Source organism: Rhinolophus ferrumequinum, chromosome 14 (genome assembly GCF_004115265.2).
Source record: "Rhinolophus ferrumequinum isolate MPI-CBG mRhiFer1 chromosome 14, mRhiFer1_v1.p, whole genome shotgun sequence".
NCBI lineage: Eukaryota > Metazoa > Chordata > Mammalia > Chiroptera > Rhinolophidae > Rhinolophus > Rhinolophus ferrumequinum.
Genome location: NC_046297.1, coordinates 71,612,668 through 71,640,583, shown reverse-complemented (window position 1 = coordinate 71,640,583; position 27,916 = coordinate 71,612,668). Strand labels below are relative to the sequence as shown.

General features: G+C 55.6%; 1 protein-coding gene across 1 annotated transcript in view; it reads left to right on the top strand.

Annotated features, from left to right (window-relative positions):
- Window positions 1-2,994: 2,994 nt before the first annotated feature.
- The window catches only part of LOC117033754 (maestro heat-like repeat family member 5), a 46,207-nt gene continuing 21,285 nt past the window's right edge, over window positions 2,995-27,916 (top strand). Inside the window, exons 1-17 of the mRNA XM_033126017.1 lie at window positions 2,995-3,074; window positions 7,512-7,693; window positions 8,836-8,981; window positions 9,609-9,737; window positions 13,447-13,606; window positions 14,749-14,801; window positions 16,595-16,702; window positions 17,027-17,143; window positions 17,611-17,730; window positions 18,319-18,465; window positions 18,596-18,718; window positions 19,422-19,501; window positions 20,523-20,658; window positions 21,775-21,870; window positions 23,218-23,322; window positions 24,600-24,749; window positions 25,036-25,191. Of these exons, the coding sequence (XP_032981908.1) occupies window positions 2,995-3,074; window positions 7,512-7,693; window positions 8,836-8,981; window positions 9,609-9,737; window positions 13,447-13,606; window positions 14,749-14,801; window positions 16,595-16,702; window positions 17,027-17,143; window positions 17,611-17,730; window positions 18,319-18,465; window positions 18,596-18,718; window positions 19,422-19,501; window positions 20,523-20,658; window positions 21,775-21,870; window positions 23,218-23,322; window positions 24,600-24,749; window positions 25,036-25,191 (2,088 nt within the window). The remainder of the gene's footprint in view (window positions 3,075-7,511; window positions 7,694-8,835; window positions 8,982-9,608; window positions 9,738-13,446; window positions 13,607-14,748; window positions 14,802-16,594; window positions 16,703-17,026; window positions 17,144-17,610; window positions 17,731-18,318; window positions 18,466-18,595; window positions 18,719-19,421; window positions 19,502-20,522; window positions 20,659-21,774; window positions 21,871-23,217; window positions 23,323-24,599; window positions 24,750-25,035; window positions 25,192-27,916) is intronic.

Genomic DNA, 27,916 nt, shown 5'->3' with positions numbered 1-27,916 from the left:
GCTGGCCACCCTTCCTGACCACAGCCTTCCCGTCCACGGGCACTCCAGGGTCCAGGGCCATCAGCAGCCCAATCTGAACAACTCTACAGCCCCCGTATGGGTGGGAGCCCATATCTTACCAGCAGAGCCCAGGTGGTAGGGCAGAAATACCCCCCAAAAAATGAACTGCATGACATCGTTGTGAGGGAGAGCCTTGCTTCAGGCCCACACAGAAGGGTGAACAGAACGGAACTGGGCGGTCCTAACTCGCACCAGCTCCTCCTCTTCTGTCTGCATCAGAACTCCAGGGCTGAGGGTTGGGGGCGGGGTGCAGGCCTGGTGGGGGCCTCAGCAAAGACAGGCAGGGCGGGCTCCAGCAGACAAAGATTGCGCTGTGGACGGAGCAGGGTGCAGGGGCAGGACCAGGACTCACCCCAGGGGCCAGGGACCACAGGGGCCTGTCAGGATGGTGCCCCCACTGCCCCCCCACAGGAGGCCCAGAGAGAAGAGTGACTCCCTGAGCCCGGAAGGCCTGGAGGGGGACTGGAGCTGGAGCAGGCTGCGAAGTTCTAGAGGGAGGAGTCAGAGGGGACAGCAGGGGGAGGCTGGGCTGCTGGGCCCTGAGTCAGGCCCATTCTCTTTGGGGCAGCAATAGCAGCGTCTTGTATGGTCTCCAGCTGCAGCTGGAGCCGGAGGGAACCCAGGAAGGGGAATGGACTGTGAAAGGCATGGAAGTGGGAGCAAGCTGGGGCTCTCCCATGGCTGCCGCCTCGCAGTGTCTGCACCCCCAGGGCCAGCCCTGGGCGGTGGGATGTCAGAGTCCCCTCCCCCCACACACCCTGACCTGCCGTTCTGGGCTCAGGTGGGCTGTGGTGTGGGGGAGAGCATGTCACTAAACCCCTCCTCCATCCTGCCAAAGCATCCCTGCTGGAAGTCCTGCCTGGGCCCATGGCGCCATCTGCTGGCATTGAGGGGAAGCGCTGGCGGGCACACCTGGCCCCCTGGGCTCATACCCTGGGGGCAGGGAGGCACCCTGGGGAGGAGCTGGCACTCTGGGGGTCAAATGTGAGGTAGTCCTTGGACCTCATCTTTACCCTTGACTGGTACTGGAGAGCATGAGTTTGAAACTGGCTCCACCACTGACTGCTTGCTGTGTGACCTCTGGCCAGTTCCTGACCCTCTCTGAGTGCCAAGGTTCAGAGTGGTGAGCACACCAGGCTCCCAGGCTGCTGTGAGAAGCGGCCACTAGGCTGGGAGCCCATATCCAGCACAGGTTGAACCCCTTCGTGCTGACAGTGCTTCCTAATTCCCGAGAAGTTGATGGGGAGATATGCCCGGGACCTGGGCCCTGTCACCAGACCATTTTCAAACGCAGTGAGGGGTAGGACGATGTGCACAGGGTCAGATCCCATGTGTCAGCAGGCCAAGGTGGGTTTGCCTGACAACCCCTGACAGAGAAGGGTCATCCGCTCCCAGCCACCTGATGTGAGGCTCAAATCCCCTGACATCCAGCCTCCCCCGGCCCCCGCCTCCAGAGCAGCCTGTTCGTTTGGCCGGCCAGGACTTGGGGAAAGAGGTTACAGAAAACCTGCCTCATCATAATTGAGGTATGAAGTATGTAGGATATTCCAGGAACCCACAAAGCCTAAGGAGGCCTGGAAAGTCTGGGCCAGGACCTCTGAAACCCCCAGGGCTCGTCCCCCTCAGGCCTCAGCTTCTCTGTACTCCTTCCTCTCTCACTTCCCTTCTACCTGGAGTCCTAAGGAGGGGACCCCACTCCCTACCCCGAGGCCTCACTCTTGGCCCCAATTCCAGATTTCCAAGGGAGGAGACCTGGTTGGTCCCCCTTGCCCAATCAGCCTGGCAAACATTTAGCGAGAAGCTCTCCAAAAGAAAAGGCCCTGACTCGTAGCGTTGCCTATTTCCATGGTGTAATCTCCCACCAGCGCTGATTTCCTGCTGCCGCTGTGACGGCCCCGCACGCAGAGGCCAGCAGACATGTGCAGTAGCTCACCACATATATGTATATGCCTCGTTATAAATAACCTCTAGGGCCAAGGTAACAGGAAATACAAAGAATCGCGGAGCTGTGAGTGAGTGTGCGGCATTTATTCCCTGTTTTTAACATAATCCATTTAAATAACCAGCTCTCAAAATTGCTGCAAACCTAAGGACGGGTCATGAAGCCTGTTGGGTGACGCCAGCACACCGCCGGCCGAAGCCACCAGGCAAAACGACTGGCCCGAGGGTGGGGGGGGGGGATGTTCTCAGGGGAGGGGCGCTCTCCAAACGCCTGTTCTGGCAGCTTTGCAGGCTCAGGCCTCCCAGGGACCCTCCCTCGTGAATGGATTTATGGACCCAGTTTTTGTCCAGTCCCCTCTGTGGTGAAGGGAAGATGGAAGAACTCGAGGTGGGGGTGTTCCAGGCAAACCGGATCATGTGCAGACCCTTCCATTCCAGAGTGACGAGCCTTCTGGACCCAGCTCCACTCTGCAGCCGTGCAGCTGGGCCGTGGCCAGTGTGACGGGGAGTCACACACAATCCTGACTCTGCCACCTTTCCCTGACGTGGAACATGTAGTAGTTCTCTATTACTGAGGAACACAGGACCCCAACCTTAGTGCTTAAAGCAACAGTCATTTACTATCTCACAGTTTCTTGGGTCAGGAGTCCCAGCTTAGCTGGGTCTGCTGTCCCAGGGCTTCACAGGCAGAAGTCAAGGTGGTAGGGCTGGGTTCCTGGGTCTTACGGGGACAGCTGAGAACCAGAGCTGGAAGGGGACACAAGTATGCGCATACACACTCACACACACTCACACACACGTATCACGCTGTGCCGGAAACAGTGTCTGCTTCCACAACACTGTCCTGGAAAGGTGCCATGGACACTAGAACCATTGTGACCTCAGGGGTGAGGTCAGGGCGGGGCAGGGCACGCCTAGAGACAGGGCTGCCCCATCGGGCATGAGGACAGAGTAGCGGCTGGTGCCTGTGGGTTCTCCAATCCACATCCCCACATGGACGGACAGCATTCCGAAAAGCCACGCAGCCACACCCCGGCTGATAGGGCGTCATCAGCCATGTCCCAGAACTCCAGGTCAGCCCAGTGCCAGACCAGGATGTGTGGGAACGCAGGAGGGGACCCTGAAGCCCTGCTTCTCATGGGTGCCTGGCCTCTCCCTCTTTCTGTGGGGAGCAAGGACTGACAGCCAGGCCCTGAGCCAAGGAGGGAGTGGTCCTACAGCCAGGAGCATCTGGGCGGGTGGGGGTGGGCCCCCGCCTGCAGTCCTTGGTGTGGCGGAGGGGCAGCCGGGAGGGGGGAACTTGAATTCAAAGGAAGGCTTTGCCATTGCACGGCCGGGTGGCTGCCCACTGCCTGTGAGAACCAGCGGTGTCACTAGCCACATCCACACTCGCCTGGTGTGTAAATGAGTGGACAGACCATCTGCCTGCTTCCCTGAGCCTCAGCTGCTTCTTCAAGGAAGGCTCCTCCAGGGCCTTCGGGCCCCAGTGTCCCCCGCATCCTGAGTGGGCACTAGGGGCGGCTTCACCCTCCCGGCTGGCAGGCTCTCTCCCCTGCCTCCTCGTACTGCCAGGCTGGGGGTGCCCTCCGTCGGGGCACCGAGAGGCCCGGCTCCCAGGCCGTCCCTGGGCAGTTCCAGAGCTGACCGGGTTGTGATCCCCTGCCTGCGGGCCGTTCCAGGAAACAACTTTGTGCCTGCCTGTGAATTCTGTTACTTCGGTCTACAGGCCGTTGTTTCCGTGTGTGTATCAGACCTCACTCGTCCTCGGCCATGTCTTGGATGGCTTCTAGGACAGCCCCCAGTCTGCAGCTGCTTGCCTAACTGTCCCTATCGTTTTTATGTATTTCAAAATACATTCAATTTTGGTCATGGCCGGGCTGGGACGCGGGTTGGGGGTGAGATAAGGGGTCTCAGTCATGCCTGTAGCCAACGCCGACTGGCCCAAGGCCCCTCCTGAGCACAGAGAGGGGCCAGGCTCCAACCCGCGTGAGATGCCCACAGAGGTGGCACCACCCAGGCTTCATGTGAAAAGTCAAGCTCCCCAGGATGCAGCTTCGGGGTCGGGGCCCAGGTCTGACCCAGCACCGTCCTGCAGAGGTTGTGCGACCCGGGACAGGTCAGGGGGCCTCTCTGTGTCCTGCCACCTCGTGAGGTTGGTGTGCGGACTGTGGGTGGGATCAGTCACCCAACACGTGGCCGTCCTCACTGGTGGCCGGGGACGTGAGGTGACAGGAAGGGAGGCGCCCATTGCTCTCCAGCAGGACGTTGTGCTCACCTCAGGGGAGCTGCCCTAGTCCCAGAAAGCCTTCATTCATTCATCGCGCCTTCTTTTCTTCAGTCGTCCACCACACACACCGGGCGCGTCCTCTCCACGCCTCCCTGAAGCAGGACATTCAGAATTGACCCCACAGCTGATCCACTCCTTGTCCCGCTTCATTTTCCTCCATGTCACTGTCCCCAGCTGACACGAGTACACAGCTTGTCTGTCCATCGTGTCTGTCCCCCAAGAATGTGAGCGCCACAGGGGAAGGGGTTTCTATGTGTTCTGTTCACTGACGAAGCCCGAGGGCCAGGAGCAGTGCCTGGCACACAGTAGGCATTTTATAAACACCCACTGAATGAATGACAGCAGGAAGGAATGATTCTGCCCTGGGCACTGCGTAGCTTTGGGGATCTGGTTTCTCTCACCTAGCATAACGCGTTGACGAATCACCTGTGTGGTTGCATTTACAGAAATTCATTTCTTGTCACCGAGCAGTGTTTCTATGGCTGTACCACAGCTGATGCGCTCACCAGTTGAAGGACATTTGGATGTGTTCCATTTGGGGCTATTACAAATAGAGCTGCTATAAACATTCGTGTACAGATTGCTGTGTGAACATAAGTTGTCACTGCAGTTGCGTACACGCCTAGGCATGGAAAACCAAGCTACCTTCCACTTGGGCTGTCCCAGGTTGCATTCCTACCAGCAACGTATGAGACATCCAGCTACCCTGCAACCTCAGCAGTACCTGGCGTTTTCCAGCTTCCTGATTCCCTCCTAGTCCGTGCGTAATGATGTCTCAACTGTGGCTTTAATTTGCATCCCTCATGCGGAACGATGTCAAGCACTTTTTCTGTGCTTATTTGCCATCTGTTGACCTCCTTTGGTGGAATGTCTGTTCAAATCTCTCATATTTTGTTAGGTTGTTTGTGGTTTTCCTTCATTTTGTCCTGTGTTCTTTACACGAGTATATCCTGCACATAATCCTCCATCAGATACGTGATTTGCAAGTATTTCCTCCAAGTCTGCAGCTTATCTTTTCATTTTTTACAGACGTCTTTCAAAAGCAGAAGTTCTTAACTCTGATGAAACCGAAGTTATCACTTTTTCTTTTATGAGTAGTGTTTTTGGTGTCACAGCTAAGAAAACTTTGTCTAACCCAAGGTCACCAAGATTTTCTCCTACCTTTTCTTCTAGAAGTTTTAGAATTTTAGGTTTTACTTTTAGGTCTAAGGTCTATTTTGAGTTAATTTTTGTGCATAGTTCAAGACATAAATTGGGGGGTTTTTGCACCTGTATATCCAATAATTGCGGCACCGTTAGTTGATCCTTTCTTAATTGAATTGCTTTTGCACTTTCATCAAATATCGGTTGGCCTTATATGCGTGGGTCTTTTTCTGGACTCCATGTTTTGTTCCATTACTTTATATGTCTATGCTTTCGTCAAACCACATTGTGTCGATGACTACAGCTTCATAAGAAATCTTTAAAAAGTAGTGTCACTCCTCCACCTCTGTTCTGCTTCGAAATTGTTTGGCTATCTTCGTTCCTTTACTTTTCCATATAAATTGGAAACCATTTGTTGGTTACTGCAAAAAAAAATTCTGCTGGGATTTTTATTGGAATTGTACGAAATACTTAGATAAATTTAGAGAAAAGTGGTATCTTAAGACTATTGAGTATTCCAATCCATGAACATGGTATATGTCTCCTTAATTCCGTTCATCATTATTTTGTACTTTATAGTACATACTGTGTTTCCCTGAAAATAAGACCTAGGCAGACCATCAGCTCTAATGCGTCTTTTGGAGCAAAAATTAATATAAGACCCAGTCTTATTTTAATATAAGACCGAGTCTTTAATATAATATAACATAACATAATAAATATAATATAATATAATATAATATAATATAATATAATATAATATAATATAATAAAATACTGGGTCTTATATTAATTTTTGCTCCAAAAAACGTATTAGAGCTGATCGTCTTGCTAGGTCTTATTTTGGGGGACACACTGTAGATCTTGCAATTATTTTTTAGATTTATATGTAAATATGTCATGATTTTTAGTGCTATTGTATGGGGTAACTTTTTATTTCATCTCCCATTTCTTCATTGCTAGTATCTAGAAATATGACTGGTTTTTGCATACTGACTTTATATTTGCAAATTTGCTGAACTCGCTCTTTAGTTCTAGTAGCCTTTTTTTGTGTGGGGAACCTCAAGAGGATTTTGAGTGACGTGATCTGACACATTTCGTACACGGCGGAACAGATAAATGGATAAAATATTGAGATGAACCTCCTGCTAGTATGACACACAACGTGCCTATCAGATTTGCTGTTTGTTTTTCATCTTGCTCACTGTTCTATCCCCAGAGCCTAGAGAGAGCATATCTCGCCCGTGGCAGGTAGTTGGGAAGTGGGAACTGAGTGTGAACAAGCAATGAGGTCGTGAAGCAGGTGGAGAAAAAACCCACTGCTGCCACGGAGGCTCCGCTGAAGGGAGCTGTGGGAGAGCCTGGCTTGGGCAGGACCCTGAAAATGAAGGATGCCTTCTTTTTTGGCCCATTGTGGCAATGAACACAGTCAGAGAGAATCCTGTCCCCACATTAGCAGAAGAGGAAGGCAAGAGGAAATAGGAAGGAAGGAGAGGAGGAGAGGGCACACACCAGCTTTAAGGCGCACCATAGCCCTCCTTGCTCTCGTCACCCATTTCTCCTCAATGTCTCTCACAAACAGGCATCCTGAAGCATGAGGATGGTGGGGCCTGGGGCACAGGTGGGACTGGTACAGCACACCCAGCTTCCTGGCTGCTGCCCCACCCTCTCCTGAGGCTCTCTGACCTCCCTCCAACACCCCACCAGTGATGTGTGGGTAGCCAGGGCAGTCTCGTGGGGTCTGGAAAAGACTGGCCCCTCCTCCAAGTTAGCACGAGGGCTGGAACTGGGGATGCTGTACCCTGAAACCTCCGGGCCGTACCAGCCATGCCTGTCCCACCAACACTTGCTGGGAAGTCCCACGGGCAATGCTGCCAACTCAGGAGTGTCCCTGAGGCCATGACACCCCTTTCCTCCTGCCAGGGCTCAGCCAGTCTACTGAACATAAGGGTGGGCGAAGGGAAAGATGTGGCCACACCTGACCCAGACCACGGCAGCCCCCAGCGTCTGTGGTACTTGCAGCCATGAATGCACACAAGGCGCCCAGGTGCAAACACCCAACACCCTTTTTCCATTTCAGAATCTCCTCCCACACCTCTGAATCCGTGAAGGACCTGTCTTGCAGTAAGATACCTCAGGACTCTGCCCACAGGGACAGGCTGGCACACCCCACCGCCATCCTGCTGAGCAAGTCGCATAGCAGCCAGGCTGCCCTCAGGCCCCAGGAGCACAGCATGTTCTTGAAGGAAGCCTACAACACAGGTGACCCCCCACCCTGGACCCAGGCTCCAGTACATGATGGCCCTGCATGCAAGGAAGCGCTGGGGATGAGGGCGGGGGTGTCCACCTTCCGGGACCGGGCGTGGCAGGGGTGTGGACACAGTACCGCTTGCAGCAGAGCCTCTTTATGCCTCCGAGGTGCCATCCAAAGCCCGAAAATGCCCTCTCTCACACCTCACTCTCCCCCCACACATTTCACACCTTAGAGCCTCAGCTTAGGCCTGGCCCGCTCACTGGAAGGCTTTTCCCCTTTCCAAGGGTGACTTGCCCTCATCCTTCCGGGCAAGTTTCCACCCCCTCTGAGAAGCCAGTCCCTACTGTTTCTTCGCCTTAGTCAGGATTTACTGCCCCTGCCCTCTCTGTGTGCCCAGGGCCTTTTACACAACTACCCCACAGAACCAAAGTCCACTGATACTGGGCTGGGCTGGAGGCACCGTCAGAACAGAGCTGGGCCCTGACTCCTCTTTGAGCCCCTACTCACAGCCCCAGGACCCCTCAGAGTGAACCTCATCGAACGTTGGATGACTGGAGGGAGGGTGAGGGGATGAAGGAACGAATAGATGGAGAGATAGAGGGATGTATGATCAATCCCTGACTGGACGCAGACATGGATGAACTCAGAACTAGATGAATAGTGGGTAGGCGGGTGGATAGATACATTTATGGATGAATGGGCGAGTGGATGGATGGATCTGTGAGTGTGTGGGTGGATACATTTATTAACGGCTGGGTTGGCGGGTGAGAGGAAGGATAGACAGACAAGTGGATGGATAGATGGACTGATGAACAGACATAGGTATGAATGTGCAGGTGGATGGACAGATCCATCAGTGCATAGGTGGGTGACACGTGAACGGATAAACGGATGGGTGAAAGGGCAGTTGAATCAATGATGGGTGGAAATATGCCTGGGTGAATAAAGGTGTGCAGACCTGCGTGCATTCTTGCTGCTTCTCCTTCCGTGAAGCCCAGAAGGACAGACTGGACAGTCGGGAGGCTTTCCCACTGCGCTCGGTTCTCCAGGACTCGTGTCCCTGAGCCCCACCCCTTCCTGGCCCACCAGCCTGCGGCACGAGGAGGCCTCCCCATGCCCACCCACCCTCACACCTTGCCATCTGCTTTAGCCATCTGCTTCAAGGCGCTCCGAGACCTGAATGGTTTAGACCCCCACCGCCTGAAGCACGTCATCAACAAGATCAAGGACATGGCTCATGGGGCCCCCAACCCGGTGCTGGAAACCACTTATCACTACTTTACAGACAACCCAGAGGTGGGAGCTGCTCGGGCCCTTCAGGGGAGGCATGGGGAGCAGAGCGAGGCCTGACATGGTGGCTTCTCCATACAGCAGCTACAGGACTCGGGACACGGCAAACTCCTTATACGTCCACTGAGTTGTGGGGGGGTCGGAGGAGGGCAAAGTGGACCAACGTGTACTGACCAACCTCAGAACAGTCTCACGATACAGATATTATGAGCCCCATAGGCGCAGAAACGGAGGCTTAAGGAATGGCAGTGATTTGCCCAAAATCACAGAGCCGTTAAGTGGCAGAGACGGACGGGTGGACGGGTGGATGACGGGTGGACGATTGGGGGAGATCTGTCTGAGTTTTAATGGATGAGTGAATAAGGCAATGAGTCAATGAACTGGCCTTACAGATGCAATGCTGTTCCCACAGCAGTTCCCACAGCAGTTCCATACTCATCTGTCTGCAGAACCTGGTTCAGGGCCTGCGTATAGCAGGTGTCCACTAAATGGTTATCAGAGGAGTGGCCAAACGCAGCCCCTGGGATCTTTCCCCTCGGGCCTCCTCCCCTCTCCTCACCGATGCTCCCACGGACCTCCCCAGATGACCAGGCCCTACGTGTCCCTGAGCCTCTGTCCACTTGCCACCCTCAGATCTCCAACCGCCACAAGCTCCGGCTGCTCCAAGTCCTGGAGACCGTCATTGGAGCCAGTGAGTCCCTGGAGGAGAGATGGACGGAAATCTTCATGAAGCTGGCCCTGGAGAACATGACCAAGTCCACGGTGGGCTTCCCCTCCCCCCAGGGCTCCCAGAAAGGCAGGCAGCTGCCCCAGGATCCACACATGCTGGGATTGCCCGGCCTGTGGTTAACCAAGCGATTTCTGTCCATTTTCTCATTGTCTTACCACCAGCCCCTTCAGAGAGGTTGACAACCTCATGCACCTATTTTGCAGATGAGAAAGGTGAGGCTCAGGGAGTTCATTGTTGTCTAAGACCTCAGGGCCTGTGAGCAGGTTCCCCGCAGGTCTCTGCCCTGTGGTGGGCTCAGGAATCTCCTCTCTCCACCACTTTCCTTACCATTCCCACTGCTGCTCGCCATACCCCAGCCTCTGGAAGTCTCTGCCAGTCTCACTCGTTCCCAGGCGGTAACTCAGCCCCCGGCGGCCCACCGGCAGGGCCTGCCTCACCGACAATTACAGTTCAGACCTGAACTGCCCTCCCCACCCCCCACCCTGTCCCCTCCACAGGCTGCAGTCCAGGGGCTGCCCCGAGTTGGCCAACTGTCTCGGTTGATTATGCCTCCAAGGGCATGGGGGCGCATGGGTTTTATTCAGAGCACCAGCCTAGGGCAGCCCCACAGGGAACTAGTCGGTAAACACTCGACGAGTCATGTCAGAGAGCGGGGCTGATCCACAGGCCCACCGCGGCAGGTCCACGCCGCGGCACTCCGAAGCCAGAAGGGGCATACTTGCACACCCCGACGGTGCTTGCGACCCCGTTTCCAGAAGGTGGGCCCAACCAAGGGGCCGTGTTTAGGGGCCGCGGCTGCAGTCATGGCCCAGCTGGGACACGGCAGAGTCCCACTCTCCCCGCAAAGACGTCCGTGAGTGATTCTAGTGTGATTAGCAGAGGAAAACGGAACACGGTCCACACCCTCTACATTCTTTTCTTTTTAAAAGTCTTTTTTTTTCAGTTTTTTTAAAAAATGTAGCTCATCATCGTGAAGTGTATCAGTGTATTTTAAATGTGCATCTGTGTATAGTTACATAACAAGAAAGAGCTATGGTGGAGGATGGTGTGACCCAGGGGGACGAGACTGTAGGATGGGCGGGCTCACCAGTGTCTGGGTGGTGGCCCGGCTTCAGCCCCCGAGGGTGGACAAGAGCCCTTCTGGGTCAGCCTGAGGCAGGGCCGGGCCAGGGCAGAGGGCCGTCTCCAGCGTGGGTTGGGGCAGGTATGTGTGTGGGTGCCACGAGCTGGTCCAGGACTCGCGGGGAAAGTAGGCACGTCCTCACCCAGGTCCAGACGGGTCGAGCACACCTTCCTGCGTCTCAGTGTCCAAGCCCAGGCTGGGACTCCCATTGCTCACCCCTGTCTCCTGTACCCCAAGCCTTCCACTTTTCCCATTTACTCTCTCTCTTCCTGAGAAAGTGTGCTTGGGAAGTACAACTTGGAGACCACGCTTTTCTGGAAATATCTGTTCTATTCGTTGTGGACCAAGCATGAGAGATGATAATCCCCTTGCCTTCCTGCCCACCCCCGTGCAGTTGCACAGACTCCAGAGCCATTCTGAACATGGGTCCTTTATCCACAGCCTGCCTTTCCGCTGGCAGGCTTCTGGAACCTTCTCTTTGTCCTGCACGCTCTGTGGTTCCACAGTGGTGTGCCTCGCTCTGGGTCTGTTTTTAGCCACAAGGCTTTGCAATGATGTGTCCTTGAAGTCTGGTTGCTTAGCTCCTTTCTTTCTGGAAAATGGCTTCCGTTAACTCGCTGTTGATATCCCTGTGTGACTGTTCTGGGCTCCAGGAACGCCCAACCCCCAGACGCAGCTCGTCCCACGAATCCTTACATTCTTACCTTGTCTCTCCTTCTCCATGTCTCGGCCCTTTGTTCTGCTCTTTGAAGATGAGCTGTTATCTTCTGAACCTTCTAATTCAGCTTCCCACCTGTGTCCTCGCGTCTTTAACTTTCAGGAGATCTTGATTCTGTTCTCGGAATCTTCCTCTCTTGTATCATGCCGTTCATACACTCACGGATGCAATATCTTCTCTTATCTCTCAGAGGATATTAAAGAGGGTTTTGCTTGACGTTTCCATCTCCGTCCAGCCTCTGTTTCCTCCGAGCTGCTTGGCTCTGCATTTCATCAGGTTTGCGGCTGTGGGTTTTCTTCTGTCCCACGGCCCAGGCCTTCTCCAGCATGGCTGTCTGCAGTGCTTAGGCGTTGATGGGGTGGGGTTGAGAGAATTTGGGGTCCGTTGTGGAATAATGAGGTGAGCCCACTGCCCCCTGCCTACCCTCCATGCCAGCACCTCTACGTCTTTCCTCCTGGGTCCCCTGGTTTCCGTCCAGGTTTCCCAGAGAAGACCCTGGTCTAGCGTCCGGCCTGGAGGCAGAGGCCCTGGGCAGCACTGTGGAGGGCCTGGCCTGCCCGCTGCCCTCTCCGGATATCACACCTCCAGACCGTGCTGGACGCTCCAGGTGTGCGGAGAGCGGAGGGCATCCAAGCAAATGACCACTTCTTAAGCGCTTCACTCCCATCCCCACCATCCCAGTTGCAGGGGTCTGGGAGACGCAACCCTTCTGGTTTTCCACCAAACAACGGGGAGCTTGTGTAGTGGGCGGGGCTGGTTCTCAGCTTGTCCCGCTGCTGGCCCAGCACTCAGCCCAGGGACCTCTCATCCATCTGCTTTCCAGCTTCCAGAAGTGGTGGCTGCTGTCCTTTATAAATATCTCCTCTTATACTCCACTGTCCTTTTAAAAGTTCTCCTAATGTAGTTTAGTTGGAGTCTCTTTTTGAAAGAGAGATATCAGATTCTGTCCACCATCTTAAGGAGAAACCCTGATCTCCACACTGTCGATAAATTACAAAGGACATGATGACTTCATGTGATGACTCAAACGTCACGGGGCACACAGACGCCGTCACTTTGAGATGCCACCAACTGCAGGGCAGACCCCCGGCCTTCGCCCAGCGATATTCCTGTGACACCTCCCTCATGCTAACAGCCCCAGAAATCACCCGGTGTCTCCCACCAAGAAATGGAGAAGAGAGGAACCCAAACTGGAGCAAAATCAAAAGAAATTCTGACACACTTGTTGAGAAAAGTACGGCTGTGGCGACACAGAGCCAGGGTCCAGGACACAGGCTGTTCCCTTCTGCCTGAGGTTGCCCCCTCCATGAGACAGGGGTGGGCCTGGCCAGGGTCACAGGCGGGCCAGGGGACCGGCTAGCTGGGCTTCTGTCCCGAGCAGCTGGCCCTCAGCTGACTCCTCAGGCCAGAGAACTCCGGAGAGGAGCATAGGCTGGTTCTGCATTCGTGGTGATGAAGAGCCAGAGGACGTGACATTGTCCTGAGCTGCCAGGAGCTCGGGAGGAGACGTGATGGTGGCTAGAGCCTTCAGGACGTGTCTCCTGAGTGTGGGCCATGGAGTGAGCTTTAGAAATGGACCGGGAGTTGTACAGACAGGGTGAGTGGGAACAGTGTCACAGGCAGGGGCGCAGCATGAGCCAAGCCTCCGCGGCAGGAAGAACGACGAGGGTTTCTGGAACTGTGAAAGGAGCGGGGATGTTGAGGCACATGAAGCTGTGAGCCCTGGGGCTAAGCCTGAGCTTCACCAGCCCGCTGTGCTCTTGGCTTGTTGGCCTCAGTTTTCTATCCAATGAATGGGTTGTCAATAGCTGCCCGCCCTACCGAAGCAGACCACGTGTGTGAGGAGCCAGAGCTCTGGACAAGCGCCCACTCCCATTGTTTCCCTCCCCTCCCCACAAAGGAGCTGGAAGAGGTATACCAGGACACGGCCAGCAACATGCTGGTGGCCGTCTGCAGGCACTCGTGGCACAGGGTGACCCAACACCTGGAGACCGAGGTCCTGACGGGCGTCTTCCCACACCGAAGCCTCCTCTACGTGATGGGCATCCTGACCTCTGACCGTACGTCCTGCCCTTGGGTCCCGAGGCACCCCCAGGCCACCCTCTGCCTCCAGACCAGCATGGCGGGGGTGGAGAGAGATCCAGCACGTTCATGGCAGAGGCCAACCACTGCCCACCTCCCCTCGGCCAGCCCGGGCTGTGTCGGGACCACTGTGAAAGGGTGACACTGTCCTGCTGGGCTGCCCCATTCCGACTGTAAGTTGGCGTCCTGCCAGGATGAGGGCTGAGCTAATGCAAGACAGCAAATGCTGACTAAGCCCCTGCCATGTGCCAGGCTCCCTGCCATCAGGACCTTCCCGGGAGGCATGCACCAACTCTCGTTTAGTCACCCATTCGTTCCTTCACAAGCACGAGCAGCTCACTGCTGCCCAGCTGGGGAGGTACTGGGCTGCCCTGGTGGTCGTCGGGGAAGGCTTCCCAGAGCAGGCAGCCAAGTCTCAGCTGTGTCTTGAGGGATGAGTAGGAGTTTGAGGACGGAATGGTGTGTATGCCTCAGGGCCTCAGGGAGGAATTGGTCAGCAGCGTCAGCGAGGGGTTGGGGGCAGTGGGAGGACACAAGTGTGGCAGCTTCTGCCATCTACGGGGTGGCCCACCTGGGCCGGGGAGGCCTCTAGGCCAATGGAGGAGGCCGTGTTTGGGACTTTAAACACTAAGTCCTCAGAGGAGGCCGGCCCCAGCTTGCCTAGGCTTTGCACCCCTGCCCTGGGACTGGCAGGCTGGGTGGAGACCCCTCTGTGCCTGGGGTGACCTCTGAGACCCCCGGGGCCATCTTCAAAGCAGTCCCTCCCTCTGAGGTTGGGCTTCCCATCTCACAGTGCCCTCCCTCTGACCCTTATTTTCCCATCTTGAGGGGACCCCAGCATATCCTAAAGGGCCATGCCAGAGGGAGCCCTCCGTTCCCCATTGGTGAGCCTTACATGGCCACCTGAGGTCACACAGCAAAGCCAGCAGGGCCACAACTCCAGCCCAGGTCTGGACGCCGAGCTCAAGCATGGTTCATAGTCCCCTGAGCTCACTTCCAGCCTGGAGCTGGGACAGGCAGAGGCAGGACAGGGATGCCTAGGGATGGGGAAGATGGAGCCTGAGATCCAGCCCCAGCTGTGGACATCAGCCTGGCCTCCAGTGACCGTTCTCTCCCACAGAGAAACTCTTCAACCAGGAAGAGAAGGCGTGTTGGGAAGAGCAGCTGACCCAGGTAGGGAGGGAACCCGGCCTTCTGGGCCTTTTGTGGGGACAACAGGATGGGGGAGCAGGCAGCAAACCAACATGGATGGGCACCTGCTCAGCCCTAGGAGGAGAACCCCACCTTACAGATGAGCAAACAGGCCTACAGAGGGGAGAGGACTTGACACGGTCCTGGGGCTGGTATCTGGGGGAGCTGGGATTTGAACCTTGGCCCCTAGAAGCCTGGCACAGGGCAGGTGTTCAGAACATACAAGGCCCTTTCCACCCATCCTGGGTTCATGACAGAGGAGGCCACAGAGGATCTGAAAACAGGGCAGGCAGGAAGCAGGGCGGGGTGGACTGAAACTGCCACAGCCGAGTCGTGGTGTCACGCACGTCCATCTCTGACCACCCACCATGTGAGGGTCGATGTGGCTGGGAGAAGGGACGCAGGACCCTGGCAGACCTGGGTTCAAGTCCAAATTTAACCAACCACAGCCATGTGACCTGGATGACCTACTTTGGCTCTCCATGCCTTAGTTTCCTCATCTGTCAAATGGCGATGGGAGTCCCTAGCTCAAATGTGTGCTATGACGATTATAAGAAATAATCCATATAAAGGGTTTGGTGCCGTGTGATACACGGAAGTCCTCATTAAATGATATTATCCTCATATAGCAGCAGCAGAATAGTCGTAATGAAATGATATATAGTAGAAATAAGACCAGCAGCAGCAGCAGCAATACAAGTAATTAATAGAAAAATTAGACAGAAAATCACTCAGGGTATAGACAACTTGAACAACCTAATTAACCAAATTGATCCAATCGACATTCCTTTCAAACGTAAACAGGACATTCACCAAGACACATCATTGCTGAGCCATGTGTGAAGTTTCAATAAATTTAAAAGGACTGAAATCAAACAGAGTACATTCTCTGACCAGAACATAAATTAAAAATCAATAGCAAAAATGTCTCTGGAAAAATTCCAAATATTTGGAAACTAGCACACTTCTAAGTAATCCATGGGTCAAAAAAGAAATCGCAAGGGGACTGAAGAAATATTTTTAACTGATTGAGGAGGAGAACACAGCATATGGATATGGGTGGGGTTCAACAAAAAGCAATGCGTAGAAATTTATATTTTTAAATGCCTATATTAAAAAAAAGGATAAAACCTATTATCTAAACCTTCATTTTAAGAAGCTCTCAAAAAAGAGCAAATTAAACCCAAAGTAAGTGGAAGGAAGGAAATAATAAAAACTAGAGTAGAAGTCAAAGAAAGTTTGTAAAGGGACAAACTATAGAGAAAGAATAAAATCCAAAGTGGGTTATTCAAAAAAAGATTGCCAAAGTGATACACTCCTTGATCAAGAAAATAAAAGCACCAGTATCAGAAAAGAGGAAGGAATATCACTACATATCCTTGACACACGAAATGGTAATAGTGAAATGAGATGCCAGTAAATTAGGCAATTTAGATGGAACGGACAAAAATTCCCTAAAAATGCAAATTACCAAACTGACACAAGAAGAAACAGAAAATCTGAGTAGTCCTGTGTCAAAGAAATGGGAATCATAATCCTATACCTTCCCACAAAGAAAACTCCAGGTTCAGATACTTCACTGGTTAATTCTAGCACACGGTTAGGGAAGAAAGAAACCAATTCTTACAAATTCTCAGAGGCGGGAAGGGGGCAAGAGACCAAGGCAGTCAGGGCTCTGAGTGGTAGGCCAGGGTTGCAGGGCTGGTGGAGGCCCCAGTGTCCTGGGAGAGTCCAGCCCTACCCACGCCAACCCTGCCCATCCCTTCTACTCTCAGATAGCGGTCAAGTCCGTCCAGTTCCTGAACACAGACGTATGGTCAAAGGAGCTGCTGTGGGCACTCAACAAGCCTGACCAGACACATTATGAGCAGCCCCCCGAGAAGGTGGGCCACACCCTGCCTCCCCAAAGCAGCTCCTACTGCCCGTCCCTAGGATGCACACCTGAAGCGAGGCCTGGGGCCCTAGAAAGAAACTGATGCACCTGAAAGAAACAGGGGCGGGGCCAGGGCAGCAGGATGAAAGCCGCACCCTTACAGCTCCACCACCAGGCACGAGGTTGATGGTCCCTGGGGTTGAGGTGGTGAGGGCAGCTGCAGGAGCCCTGGGGGGCCAAGGGAGCCCGGTCAGGGGAAGCGGCAGGCCATCCAGGTGGACAGGGGTGACAGAGGTGGGTCAGGCTTAGGACAGGAAGCTGAACCCTCCCCCAGGCCTTCCTGTTCCTCTACTATGGGCTGATCCTTCAAGCTGAGGAGAACAGCACCATGGTCCGGACACACCTGCGAACCCTCCTGGAGACGTCCCACCAGTGGTCCAAGCAGAGGGAGGTGAGGACTCAGCCCTGCCCATCCCAAAGCTGATTGACCCTGACCTGATCCCTGGTCACAGGCTGAGCCCCGACCCTGGTCACACACTGATCCTGGTCACACTCTGAGCCTTGCCCCGTCACAGATTGAGCCCATTCACAGCTTGCGTCCTCTTTTTTGTCACACACCTATTTTCTGAACCCTGTTCCTACCTCTGGCACAGGCCTGCTCAGAGCTGGCGAGTGGAGGGGATACCAGGCCTCTAGGGAATAGCCTCTCCCTCCTGCGCCCCCTCCTCCAGACCCTACAAGAGAAAGTCCACGGGGTTGGGCTCGGGGTTGCATGTCCTAAAGAGTGTGGGGGTGGGAGGCAGATGTCTGTGACCTCAGACAAGTCCCCTCCCTTTCTGGCCTCAGCGTCCACACCCCAGTGAGGGGCCAGGCCTGGTCCTGGGACCCCATGTGGCGACCCTGCTCCCTCACCCCTAGGGCATTGCTCTCACCGTGGGGCTGGCCGCAGCCCGCCACTTGGACCACGTGTGGGCCGTCCTGGAGCAGTTTGGCCGGAGCGCACCCATTAAGCGGAGCCTCCACAACTTCTCCCCAAAGGTAACTTGCTCTGGGGTCCTTGGGGCCTCAGGACGGGGCTGGGATATCGGGACCCCCGCCCTCCAGGCAGGTTGGAGCCTCCCAGCCGGGTCTCCTGGGGTGAGTTAGGGGCATAGGCTTTGGATCACGTGTTCTGGCCTCCAGTCCGGTCCCACCTCTGCACCCACCTGCAGAGTGACCCCCCCTGTGCCTCAATCTCCTCCTCTTGAATAAATTCTTCCTCCCTCCCCAACTGTTGGGGCAAGAATGAGCGGTGCTGGGAAGTGCTCTGCGACAGGTCCAGGTGTGGCTGTGGTGGCGCCTGCAGGTTTAGTAATAGACCTTTGACCGTGTGCGTCCTCTGAAACATGAGACAAGGGCCAGAGGTCAACTTGTGTCCCTGCACATGGACAAAGCAGCCACCCTGAGTAACTCCCGCGGGCAGAACCATTTTCCCTAGTTTCCGACGGAGGTACGTGGACGCCTGCCACCCCTCAGAACAGCCTGCCTCGAGTCTCCTGCTAGGACCTGGGGCCCCTCCCGTCTCCAGTCCCCCGGGGCTGGGGTCCGGCAGGACCCTGATGCTCCCCGCCTGCCCCTCCCGGTCAGACTTCAGAGGACCTGCAGTGGAAGTGGGCCACGAGCACCATCCTCCTCGCCTACGGTCAGATGGCGGTCAAGGCCAAAGCCCACATCCTCCCGTGGGTGGACAACATCTTGTCACGCATGATCTTCTATTTCCACGGCAGCACCTGGGTATGTCCGCCACCCGGAGCCGGGCCACCCCTGTCCCTCTCAGCAGCAGCCCTGCTGCGTGTGTGACCCAGGCTGTCGCTCTCTCCCGTCCCCTCCCGGGCCCTCACCGCTCGGCCTGACCTCACGGCAGGACGACACCCTGAAGCAGAGCTTCCTCACCGCCATCCTCATGCTGGTGGGGGCCGTGAGCCGCAACGAGGGCGCCCACAGCTACGAGTTCTCCCAGCTCCCCCAGCTCCTCGAGAGTCTGATGGTGAGCACAAGGTTCTGGGGCACAGGAAGGGGTGGGGGCGCCCCCCCCGGGACCAGCAGCGCTCACGAGAGGCCCCCGCTGGGAAGGGTGGGCCGCTGGATTTCTAGAGCACTCCAGGCTTTCACACCTGGAACCACATCCACGTACTGCACTTCACTGGAGCTGCCCAGGTACGTGGCTGAGGCCCCGAAAGGCCAAGACCGCCCATTCTGCTTATACGGACCTAGCTCAGACCACCAGTTACTAGAGATTCTGGCCCACAGAACCCACAGGTGATGGAGGAAACACGAGTGATGGACAATTACTAAAGGAATAGTAATAATAATAGCAGTTCCCACGTACTGCGCTCCTGCTGTGACTCAGACACTGTGCTTTACATGCCTTGCTTCATGCAAAACACGTGTGTGACACCATGGCGTTTGTGCATAAACGAAGCTCAGAGCACTCGGGGACTTGCCCAAGTCATGCAGCTGGTATGTGCATAACCAGGATTCAGACATGACCTGTCTGGTGCTATCGTCCACGCTCTAGTTCTCTAAGAGGGGGCCAGGTCACAGAGCCCCCCCACCCCTGGGCAGGTGAGGAGCTAGAGCGTCATGCTGGGGTCACGTGGGTGCCAGGCACTGAGGCAGAGACGAGACGTGGTGTCAGGAGTGGGACAGGCCCAGCATGCGTGACTCGGCCTTCACCCGCGCACGTGCAGGCTTTGATGGAAGAGGAGCCCCAGGACACGCTGTGCACGTCGACCCGCGAGCAGACCATCCACATCGTCTCCAGCCTCTGGTAGGCTCCCCGGCCCCACACAGGGCCTTCCTCAGCATCAGACAGCAGATTCGAAGGTCAGGAGTGGTGGTGCCAGCAAGACAGCAAGGCAGGGAGAGGCCAGAAAGCAGGGCGAAGGTGGCCATGGCGGCTGCGGGATGGGCAGCTCATAGAGGCCAGAGCATTTGGTCTGGGGGCACAGCCACTCCCCAGACTGACCTGACCCCCCTCTTACCCCCCCCCAGACACTCAAGGTCAGAGTGGCCACTCAGGGCACTCTGATCCCAGCCACAGGAGGAGTCCAGAGCAGGCTCCAGCAGTTGGGCGAGGAAGCGCAAAGGGAAACGGAGTCTGGACTCCAGCCAAATCCCATGGAAGGGAGGGGGCTGGAATCCAAAGGGCTGGGGGGGGGCCCAGTGCAGGCAGCAGGTCCTGAGTTAGCCGTCCACCTATAGGCGGGGTGAGGGGATACCTGGCCTTCCTATGTTGGCCAGGACAGGTGCTGCTGACTAGGAAGTAGAGCCCCAGGGAGTTCAGAGCTGCCTGCTCTCCGACTGCAGAGGGACCGTGCAGGCAGCAGCCATGAATCCTGTGGCCCAGCACTGCACTGGGCAAGTGGCAGGTGGCAGGTGGCAGGTGGCCGGTGGAGCTGGCCAGGCCTTCCCCAGAGCAGGCGGACCACGTTCAAATCCCAAGGTGTAACCAGGGCTGGGGCGAGAGCAGTCTGCCCAGCAAAGGGGAGCCTGGAGTGCAGGGCTTCGCGAGCCCCTGCCCCCAGCCAGGCCGGTGAGTCCCTTACAAATCCCTGTGGAAGGTGCCTGCACAGGAGGCCTGCCACAGGTCACGGAGGGGAAAGGCTGGGGAGGCAGAAACGTATATGCGAGTGTCTGGTCAAAGCAAGAAGGTGAGAGGGGAGGTGATGCCTGCGTCCCAGGAGAGACCTCTGCTCAGGGCTTGCCTGCTCTTGTCTATTCTGACATGTGGTCTCTTCTTACCCCCAGCCCCTGCGCCCCTCCCTCACTGCCCTGTGTTCCCCAAACAGTAAGCTGAGACCACCCCTGGACTCGGAGAAGAAATCACGGCTCCTGTCCATCTGCCTCCACAGCGTGCTGGCCCTGCCACTGCTGGATGTCCTGGAGAAACACACCTGCCTCTTTCTGGAGCCACCCAACGTCCAGGTGCAAGACGGGTGCCTGCACCCCTTCTCCGAGAGGGGCCCTCAGGCAGGGTATCCAGCTCTGCCTGCTGCCCGTGGCTTGAGAGGGAGCTGGTGTTCACGCAGCACCTGCTCCGTGCCCGGCCCTATATATGCGTTAGCTCACCTGCCCAGCAGCAATGTGTCCTGAGTCAGCGCAAAGAAACAAAGGGTCTGGTGGGAGAGTCAGGGCTGAACCCCAGCCCTTGCCCCCTCTTCATGCCGCACCCTAAGGCTGGGTTCAGGCTGAAACTGGAAAAATAAGCACTTTGAGTGCGGGTGAGCACACGAGGGCTCCCCTGGACCCAGGGCAACACCCCAGCAGCCAGAAGGGCGGCGTCTTCCTATACCCCAATCCCAGAGGAGTCCAGAGAGCCCCCATTAGCAGGTAACTATAGCACAAGTGCCCCGTCCAGAGAGCGTGACCCGGGGACAGGCACTGGGCTGGGGACTGCTCATTGCCGTCCAGTGTCCACCTCCACGCCAAGTTCTCAGGTGCAGCAGTGGGCTCAGAGAGGTGCAGCGAGCTCCCAGGACACCCAGGAAGATGATGGCCAGTGGCCCAGGTCTCTGCTCCAATGGGCTCTGATGGGAGGTGGGCTGGGTCCTCTCTGTGGCCCCTCCGTCCCGGAGCACACCCAGTGAGCCGAGCAGTGAAGACTGGGGGCCTTGTGTGTGAGACCCAACAATGGGAACCGCTGCATAGTTTGCCAGGACCAATGCACAATGAAATATGGGGCTCTTGTTTAAAACCTACTAAGAAGTTCAAGATGGGACAGCAGAGCCTCAGATGGAGCACAGGGCCTTTCTGACACCAGGTGCTGCGCAGGTTGCACACCCATGACCAGCCCTGCTAGAAACGAACTTGCTCGGCCACTGAGAAACCTGTTCCCTCAGGCAGGCCCAGACGGCCCTCCTGCCCAGTCTCCCCATCTGCCAAATGGGGATCTTGACAAGGCCCTTCCTGGGCACTGTGAGCTCTGCAGGAAGTGGGCACCAGCAGCACTGAGGCCAATGCACTCCGCCTGCGCAGCTCTCAGCCCTGTCCCACCCACCAGCGCTGTGGGCCCTGATCGGTGGGTTCCCCGTCCCCACACAGACCCTCTACAGCAAGACCTCGAAGGCACTGGATGAGATGCTGCAGACCTTCATCACGCAGAACCCCACGGCGGACGAGCTGCACTTCCTGCTGTCGGTGAGGGCAGGGGGGCAGCGCAGGGTGGGGCTGGTGACAACGGAGCCCAGACAGTGACAACGGAGGATCTCCCAGATGAGGCAGGGCCTGAAGTGGGGGCAGGGAGTGGCCCAGGAGGCTTGAGGGCTGACCTTCTTAGGGATCACAGTGATTTGGGACAACTGGGGGCAAAGAGAGGCCCAGGCGGCAGGTGCAGCCTGCTGGTACGTGGGCCTCAAATGCCACGCAAAAGGGAGCTGGTGACAAAACAGGCCGTGGCCCTGGCTGGGATCTGCCCTCTCACCCACCAGAGAACTTCCCCTGCAGCAGTGTCCCCAGCTGTGAGGGGGTCTCATGAGCCTGCCACCCCCACTCTCGCCTGCCCTCCAGGGGCTCTCCCTTGACAAGAAGGAGACCAGTCACCAGGTAGTGACAGCATGCAGGAGAAGGGGAGGGCCCAGACGGGAGCTGGCTGTGCTGGAAGGCTCGAAAGGAGGGCAGGGCTTCACCAAATGAAGATGAAGGAGGTCGTTGGGTAGAGAAGGGAAAGGAGGCACACAGGGGCAAAGTGAGGCAGAATGGAGAGCGGTTATGCATGGCCAGGCTCGGAGGGGGGGGCAGGGGTACCGGGTGAGGTCAGGTCAGCAGGGGCGAGACCTTGGCAGGCTGGAGATTCCTGGAGGTGAAGGGAGATGCTGAAGCAGGGAGTCCTGAGCCAGGGGCCACAGATGGAAGTCGGGGTGTGTGAGCACAGCTAGGAAGAAATGTCATCTGCACCTTCACTCACCTTGAGCTACAAAGTAGCACGTTCCTCCTCTGGGAAGGTTGGTGACAAACCACAGCAGTGCCACAGTAGCTGTCTGCCACTAACGGAAGTCACAGATGTCACAGGACATCACTGGGTCACAGAATCTCCAAATACCCTTTACCCTCCTCAGACTTCAGAATCAGTACTCTAGTCATATATCGCCATAACAAAGAGACTCCAATGTGATTGAAAACTGTCCACCCTACCTGTCTCCTGTGCCTTGGTGTTCCTTTGTCATTCTGTGCGTTTATGTTGTGCACGGAAAAGCATTGTACTGGAAGGGGCTGCGTCGTCGCATGAGACAGGTTAAGAACCAGGAGCCTCAAAGGCTTTGAGCAGCAAGGGAGGGCCAGCTACAAAGGAGAAAAAGATTCCTGTAGTGGCGGGGCTTCCGGGGTCAGAGGGATTCCCAAAGGTGCGAAGGGCCTAGAAAGGCTAACCCAGGAATAGTGGAGGTTGAGGGGGCGGAGCCTGAGCCAAGGGTGGGGCGGGGCCTGGGGCTGGGCGGAGCCGGGCCGGAGCTGGGGTCCACCCCACAGCACCTCTCCCTGCCACCGCAGCACCTGTACATCTGGCTAGTGTCCGAGAAGGCGCACGAACGGCAGCGGGCTGTGCACACCTGCACCGCCCTCCTCAAATTCCTGAGCCACAACCACTACCTGGACGTGAGTACCTGGCTCGCCGGCCCCACGCCTTATAATCCTCTGCTGTCCCAGCCCAGCCCCCCTGCTCTCAGAGCCTGCCAGGGTTCACAAGGCTCAGGCCCCTGGGCCTGCCACCAGGACAGGATGCACCCCTGAGTGCCCTGCGCCCAGCCAGGTGATCCCCTCTCTACACAGGAGGAAGCAGCCCAGGGCGCGGGATTAAGGACCTTTCAAATCCTTCCAGCTGGGCTCTCTGACCCCTGACTTAGGAGGCTGGGCTCTTGTCAACACCCTGAAGCCCCACCCTGAGCCTCAGTTTCTCACCCATGAAATGGGAAGAAATGATTCCCCTCAGAGGGTACAGTGAGGACCAGACTGGGGCTGTGAAGGGCTCGTAACATGGACGGCCCTGCCCCAGACTAGGCGAAGCCGTTCCTGCGGGGGCTCCCACCTCCCCCCCCCCCGGCCCTCGGTCCGTGCCCACCGCCCTCTGTCCACCACCACCCCGGTGGGTTCATGGTTCCCAGCTTAACCTCCGTCTGTCGCTGTCACCATGGGTTGAATGGACACCAGCACGTGTTCAGGGAGCGAGCGGTTCTGCGTTTCACAGCCAAAATCAGCCTTCAGTCCTTAGGGAGCCTCACTGATTCCATGGGGAGGTGAGGAAATTAGTTCCTCAGCCTGATGCCCCGCGAACCTGCCTTTCTAATGAAGGGGAGAGGCCGCGATATTGGGGCCAAGGGACTGCTGTGCAAGGGAAAGCTCACTGCACAGACTCCAGCTTTCCTATGACGAGGGGAACCCCTCTGGAGGGCTTCCAAGTGGCTCTCGTGGCCCCGCACAGAAGTAGGACCCGGGGCCCCCGCCTTGGGCGCAACATTTATGGGGGGGCCAAAACACTGCGCAAAAGATCAAGGAAATTTAATGTGGTGTTTTCAACAACCACCTCAGCAAGCTATGGCCCATGGCTGGCGGCCTGTTGTAAGTAAAGCTTGATTGGAACCAGGTCTGGGATAAGGGAGACGCAAGGTCATGGAAACATCGGGTGGGATGCTGTCTTTGTTTACAAGTTTGAGACTTTGTTCACCATGATTTTTTGCCATTCATTTTCTAAGTATTACATGAAAATATTATTTCTCTTGATTTCTGCATGGTTTGGCCCCCCTTAAGTTTTGCCCAAACCCGAGTCCCAGCACTCCCACACAATTTGAGGGGATCCATTGATGCTGGTCCTGCGGGGCTGGGGGCTCCGTGGGTCAGTCCTACCATCAGCGGTCCCCCCTCTTCTCTTGCCACAGCCAAAAGAGGACTTCAAACAGATGGGGCAGCTCATGGGCATGCTGGGGATTCTGTGCCAGGACCCCGACAGGGCCACCCAGCTCTGTAGCCTGCAAGGCTTGGGCCACCTCTACCAGCTCCTGCTGCGCCACAGAGGTGAGGCTCTGCGGGCCACCAGGCGGACTCACTCCTACCCCAACCACAGCCCTCGCTGAACCCACACCAGCACTCCTGGACTCAACTCCGCCCCAGTCAGCTCCCAAGCCCACCTCTAACCTCAACCGTAGCCTGCGATGGCCTCACCTGGATGCCAGAACCACTATGAGTCCCATCCCCAAACTTGGGCACCGGGCTAATCCTGATTACCAGTGACCCGTCCCGACGTAGACCCAAGCCTGTGTTTGCGCCACCCTCACCCCTGCCCAATGCCACCCCTGGCCAGCAGAAGCTTCGAAGGTGGAAGCACTGTCCCCCGAGCAGCTTTCCCAGGCTAGCAAGGATGAAGCCCCACTCTGGAGCAGCGGAGACCAGAAAGCCACTCTCCCCTCCCCCCAGAAGGTGGCGCTCTCAAAGGACAGCATCTTCCAGCGTGGCAGCTCCCAAGTCATTAAGGTCAAAGCCTTTCGATGCGTGGGCAGGTCTGGGTGGGGGAATGTGGCCATGCTCTACTCTGACCCCCACCACCGCCCCCTCTGACAGGATTCCGGCTGCTGATGTGGCCTCACTGAACCCAGGTGGTCAGCGCCACACTGAGTATTAAAACCAAGACAGATCTTGCCTGCATCTTTGGTGATTAACTGAGCGTATTTGGAGAAGCCCCTGGCGTGGGACAGGGGTGCTGGGGGAGAGGAAATTGGAGGAAAGGGCTGGGGTCAGATTCTGGGGTCAGCAGCCCAAACTGGAGTCCCTACTCTGTCCCTCACTGCTGTGTGACCTTGGAAGGCCCCTTCTCTCTGAGCCTCAGTCTTCCTCTGTAAAATGCGCAGTGATACTGCCATGAGCACACAACAAATGGCGCTCTCAGGGTGGCTGTCATGGTAGGCGTTCTCAGAGGTACCAGAGGACATCCTTCCTTTTGAGTCTGATTTTTGCAGGAGGACCACTCTGCAGAAATATCCCCACCCTCCCCATTTTCCCAGGGGCCTCTCTTAATCCTCTGAAAGCCAAACCTCCTCCTCTGAAGGCGTAGCATGACTCCCCCCTCTCCTGCTGTCATCTGGTCTACCTTGCCCAGCTCCTCAGTCAATGGCTTGGGGGAGTCCAGCGGTTCCCCAATGTTCCTTTCACTACCACAGAAATCCCGTATCTGTGACATTTAATACCTGATTTGGATTGTTTCCTTCTGAAGATGGGCGAGGCTGAGCACAGGGTGTAGGCTGGATGCCGACACATACTGGACAGGCAGTGTTGCCTGGAGCCTCCTGTTCTGAGTGGTCAGTTCTCGATGTCTCCGACATAGTGACTTCAGCTTGCCCGTTCTTGGTGTTGGACCTAAGGCGAATTCAGACCCTATACTTAGCGTGCTTGTCAGTCTCCGTTAGACCCTGAGTACTCCGGGCCACAAACTGGGTCCCTCCAGGACCCAGCACAGGGCCTGGTGGGAGAGCCAGCCTTCAGTTAACACCCATTAAGTTGAACCAAATTGAACCAAATGATGATGAATTGGCGGCATACAGCTAATAAGGGCCCAGGGGCTCTGAATCTGGTCCTGGTTGACTCCAGAAGCCGTGCTCTCTGCAGCTGCAGCAAACTGTCAGTGCTGAGGCCAATCAGACATTGAGTACAGAACATCTAAAGCCCTGAAGCCAGCATATCAATTGTCCGGGCGCACACGGGAAAACCTGGCTTGGCTTCAGTTTATGCCAAAGAACCGGGACTGGGGGCAGGGGCAGAGGCAGGGCAGGAAGAGAGGGTTCCACTGGCCACCAGCTCAGTGGGGACCAGTGGTGAAGGGACCCCAGAGCATGCAGGCCCTCAGGGGAGCTGAGTGACTGGGAGCACAGTGTCTGGGAAACGGGTCTGCCCCACCCTCTGCTGGCCCTCAACACAGAGAGTGGGTGTTCAGCACTGGCCCTCCTTGGCCAAGAGACAGTGACAGACGAGAGCACAGGGAGGGGAGAGGAAGGAAGGGTATGCTAATCAATGGATGGATCTAGGAAGGTTTGGGATGGAGAACAGACCTGGGTTCTGTTCCTAAGTTTGTCCTTCATTCCTCATGTGGTCTGGATACACTACACCTTCATCACCACTGTCCTCATCATCACCACCATAACCACCACCACCACCACCACCACCACCACCATCACCACCACCACCATCACCACCACCACCATCACCACCATCACCACCACCACCATCACCACCACCATCACCACCATCACCACCATCACCACCACCACCATCACCACCATCACCACCATCACCATCACCATCACCACCACCATCACAACCATCACCACCACACATTCTACCATCACTGCCACCTCTATCTTATATTTATTCATGCCCTGGGTTAAAGTAAGACATCTCAAAATTATTTACTAATCTTGAGATTGTAGCATTCTAGGATTCTGAGAATCTACCATTTCAAGTTGAATTTCTTCAGAAACATTCTAAATACCAGAACTTTAACCAAAATTTAACATTTTAGAAAACAATTTTAAATTTGATCTAATGAGTGTTCTAACCAGATTTGTAATAGCCTAAATTCTTTTTTACAAGTTATTATAAACTACAAATATTCCATTGAAATTATTTTAACTTTCTAACTAACAACCAACAACCTAACATTTTCACAAAAATGTTACCAAAATTTTAGAGTAAGATTCTAATAAATATTCTAACATCCATTATTTAGCACTTATTTTTATATCTAATATACGTACAAACATCCTAACAGACTTGCAAACATTTCAACAAATATGTTAACGTTTTATGATCTTGAATATCCTTGCAGACATAATTTTCTATCAGGCTTCCTAACTGTCATTCCATCACCAGCATTCTATCTTCCTCTTATTATCAGATGCTCTGCGTCATAGCCTTCCAATAGAACTTTCTGGGAGGATGGAAGTGTCTATAGCTGCACCATCCAAGGCAGCCACTGGCCACTTGTGGCTATGAGCACTTGAAATACGGCAAGTCAACTGAGGAACTAAATTTTAAATTGTACTTAATTAAGTTTAAATAGCTACGTGTAGCTAATGGCTGCCATATTGGGCAATGATGCTCGAAGCCTTTCCCGAAGGTCCTACCTGGTGGCCCCATGCTGCCCAGCCTTCCCTCTCAGACACTGTGGTCTGCGACTGTGGAGCAGGCATTCCACACATCATTTTGC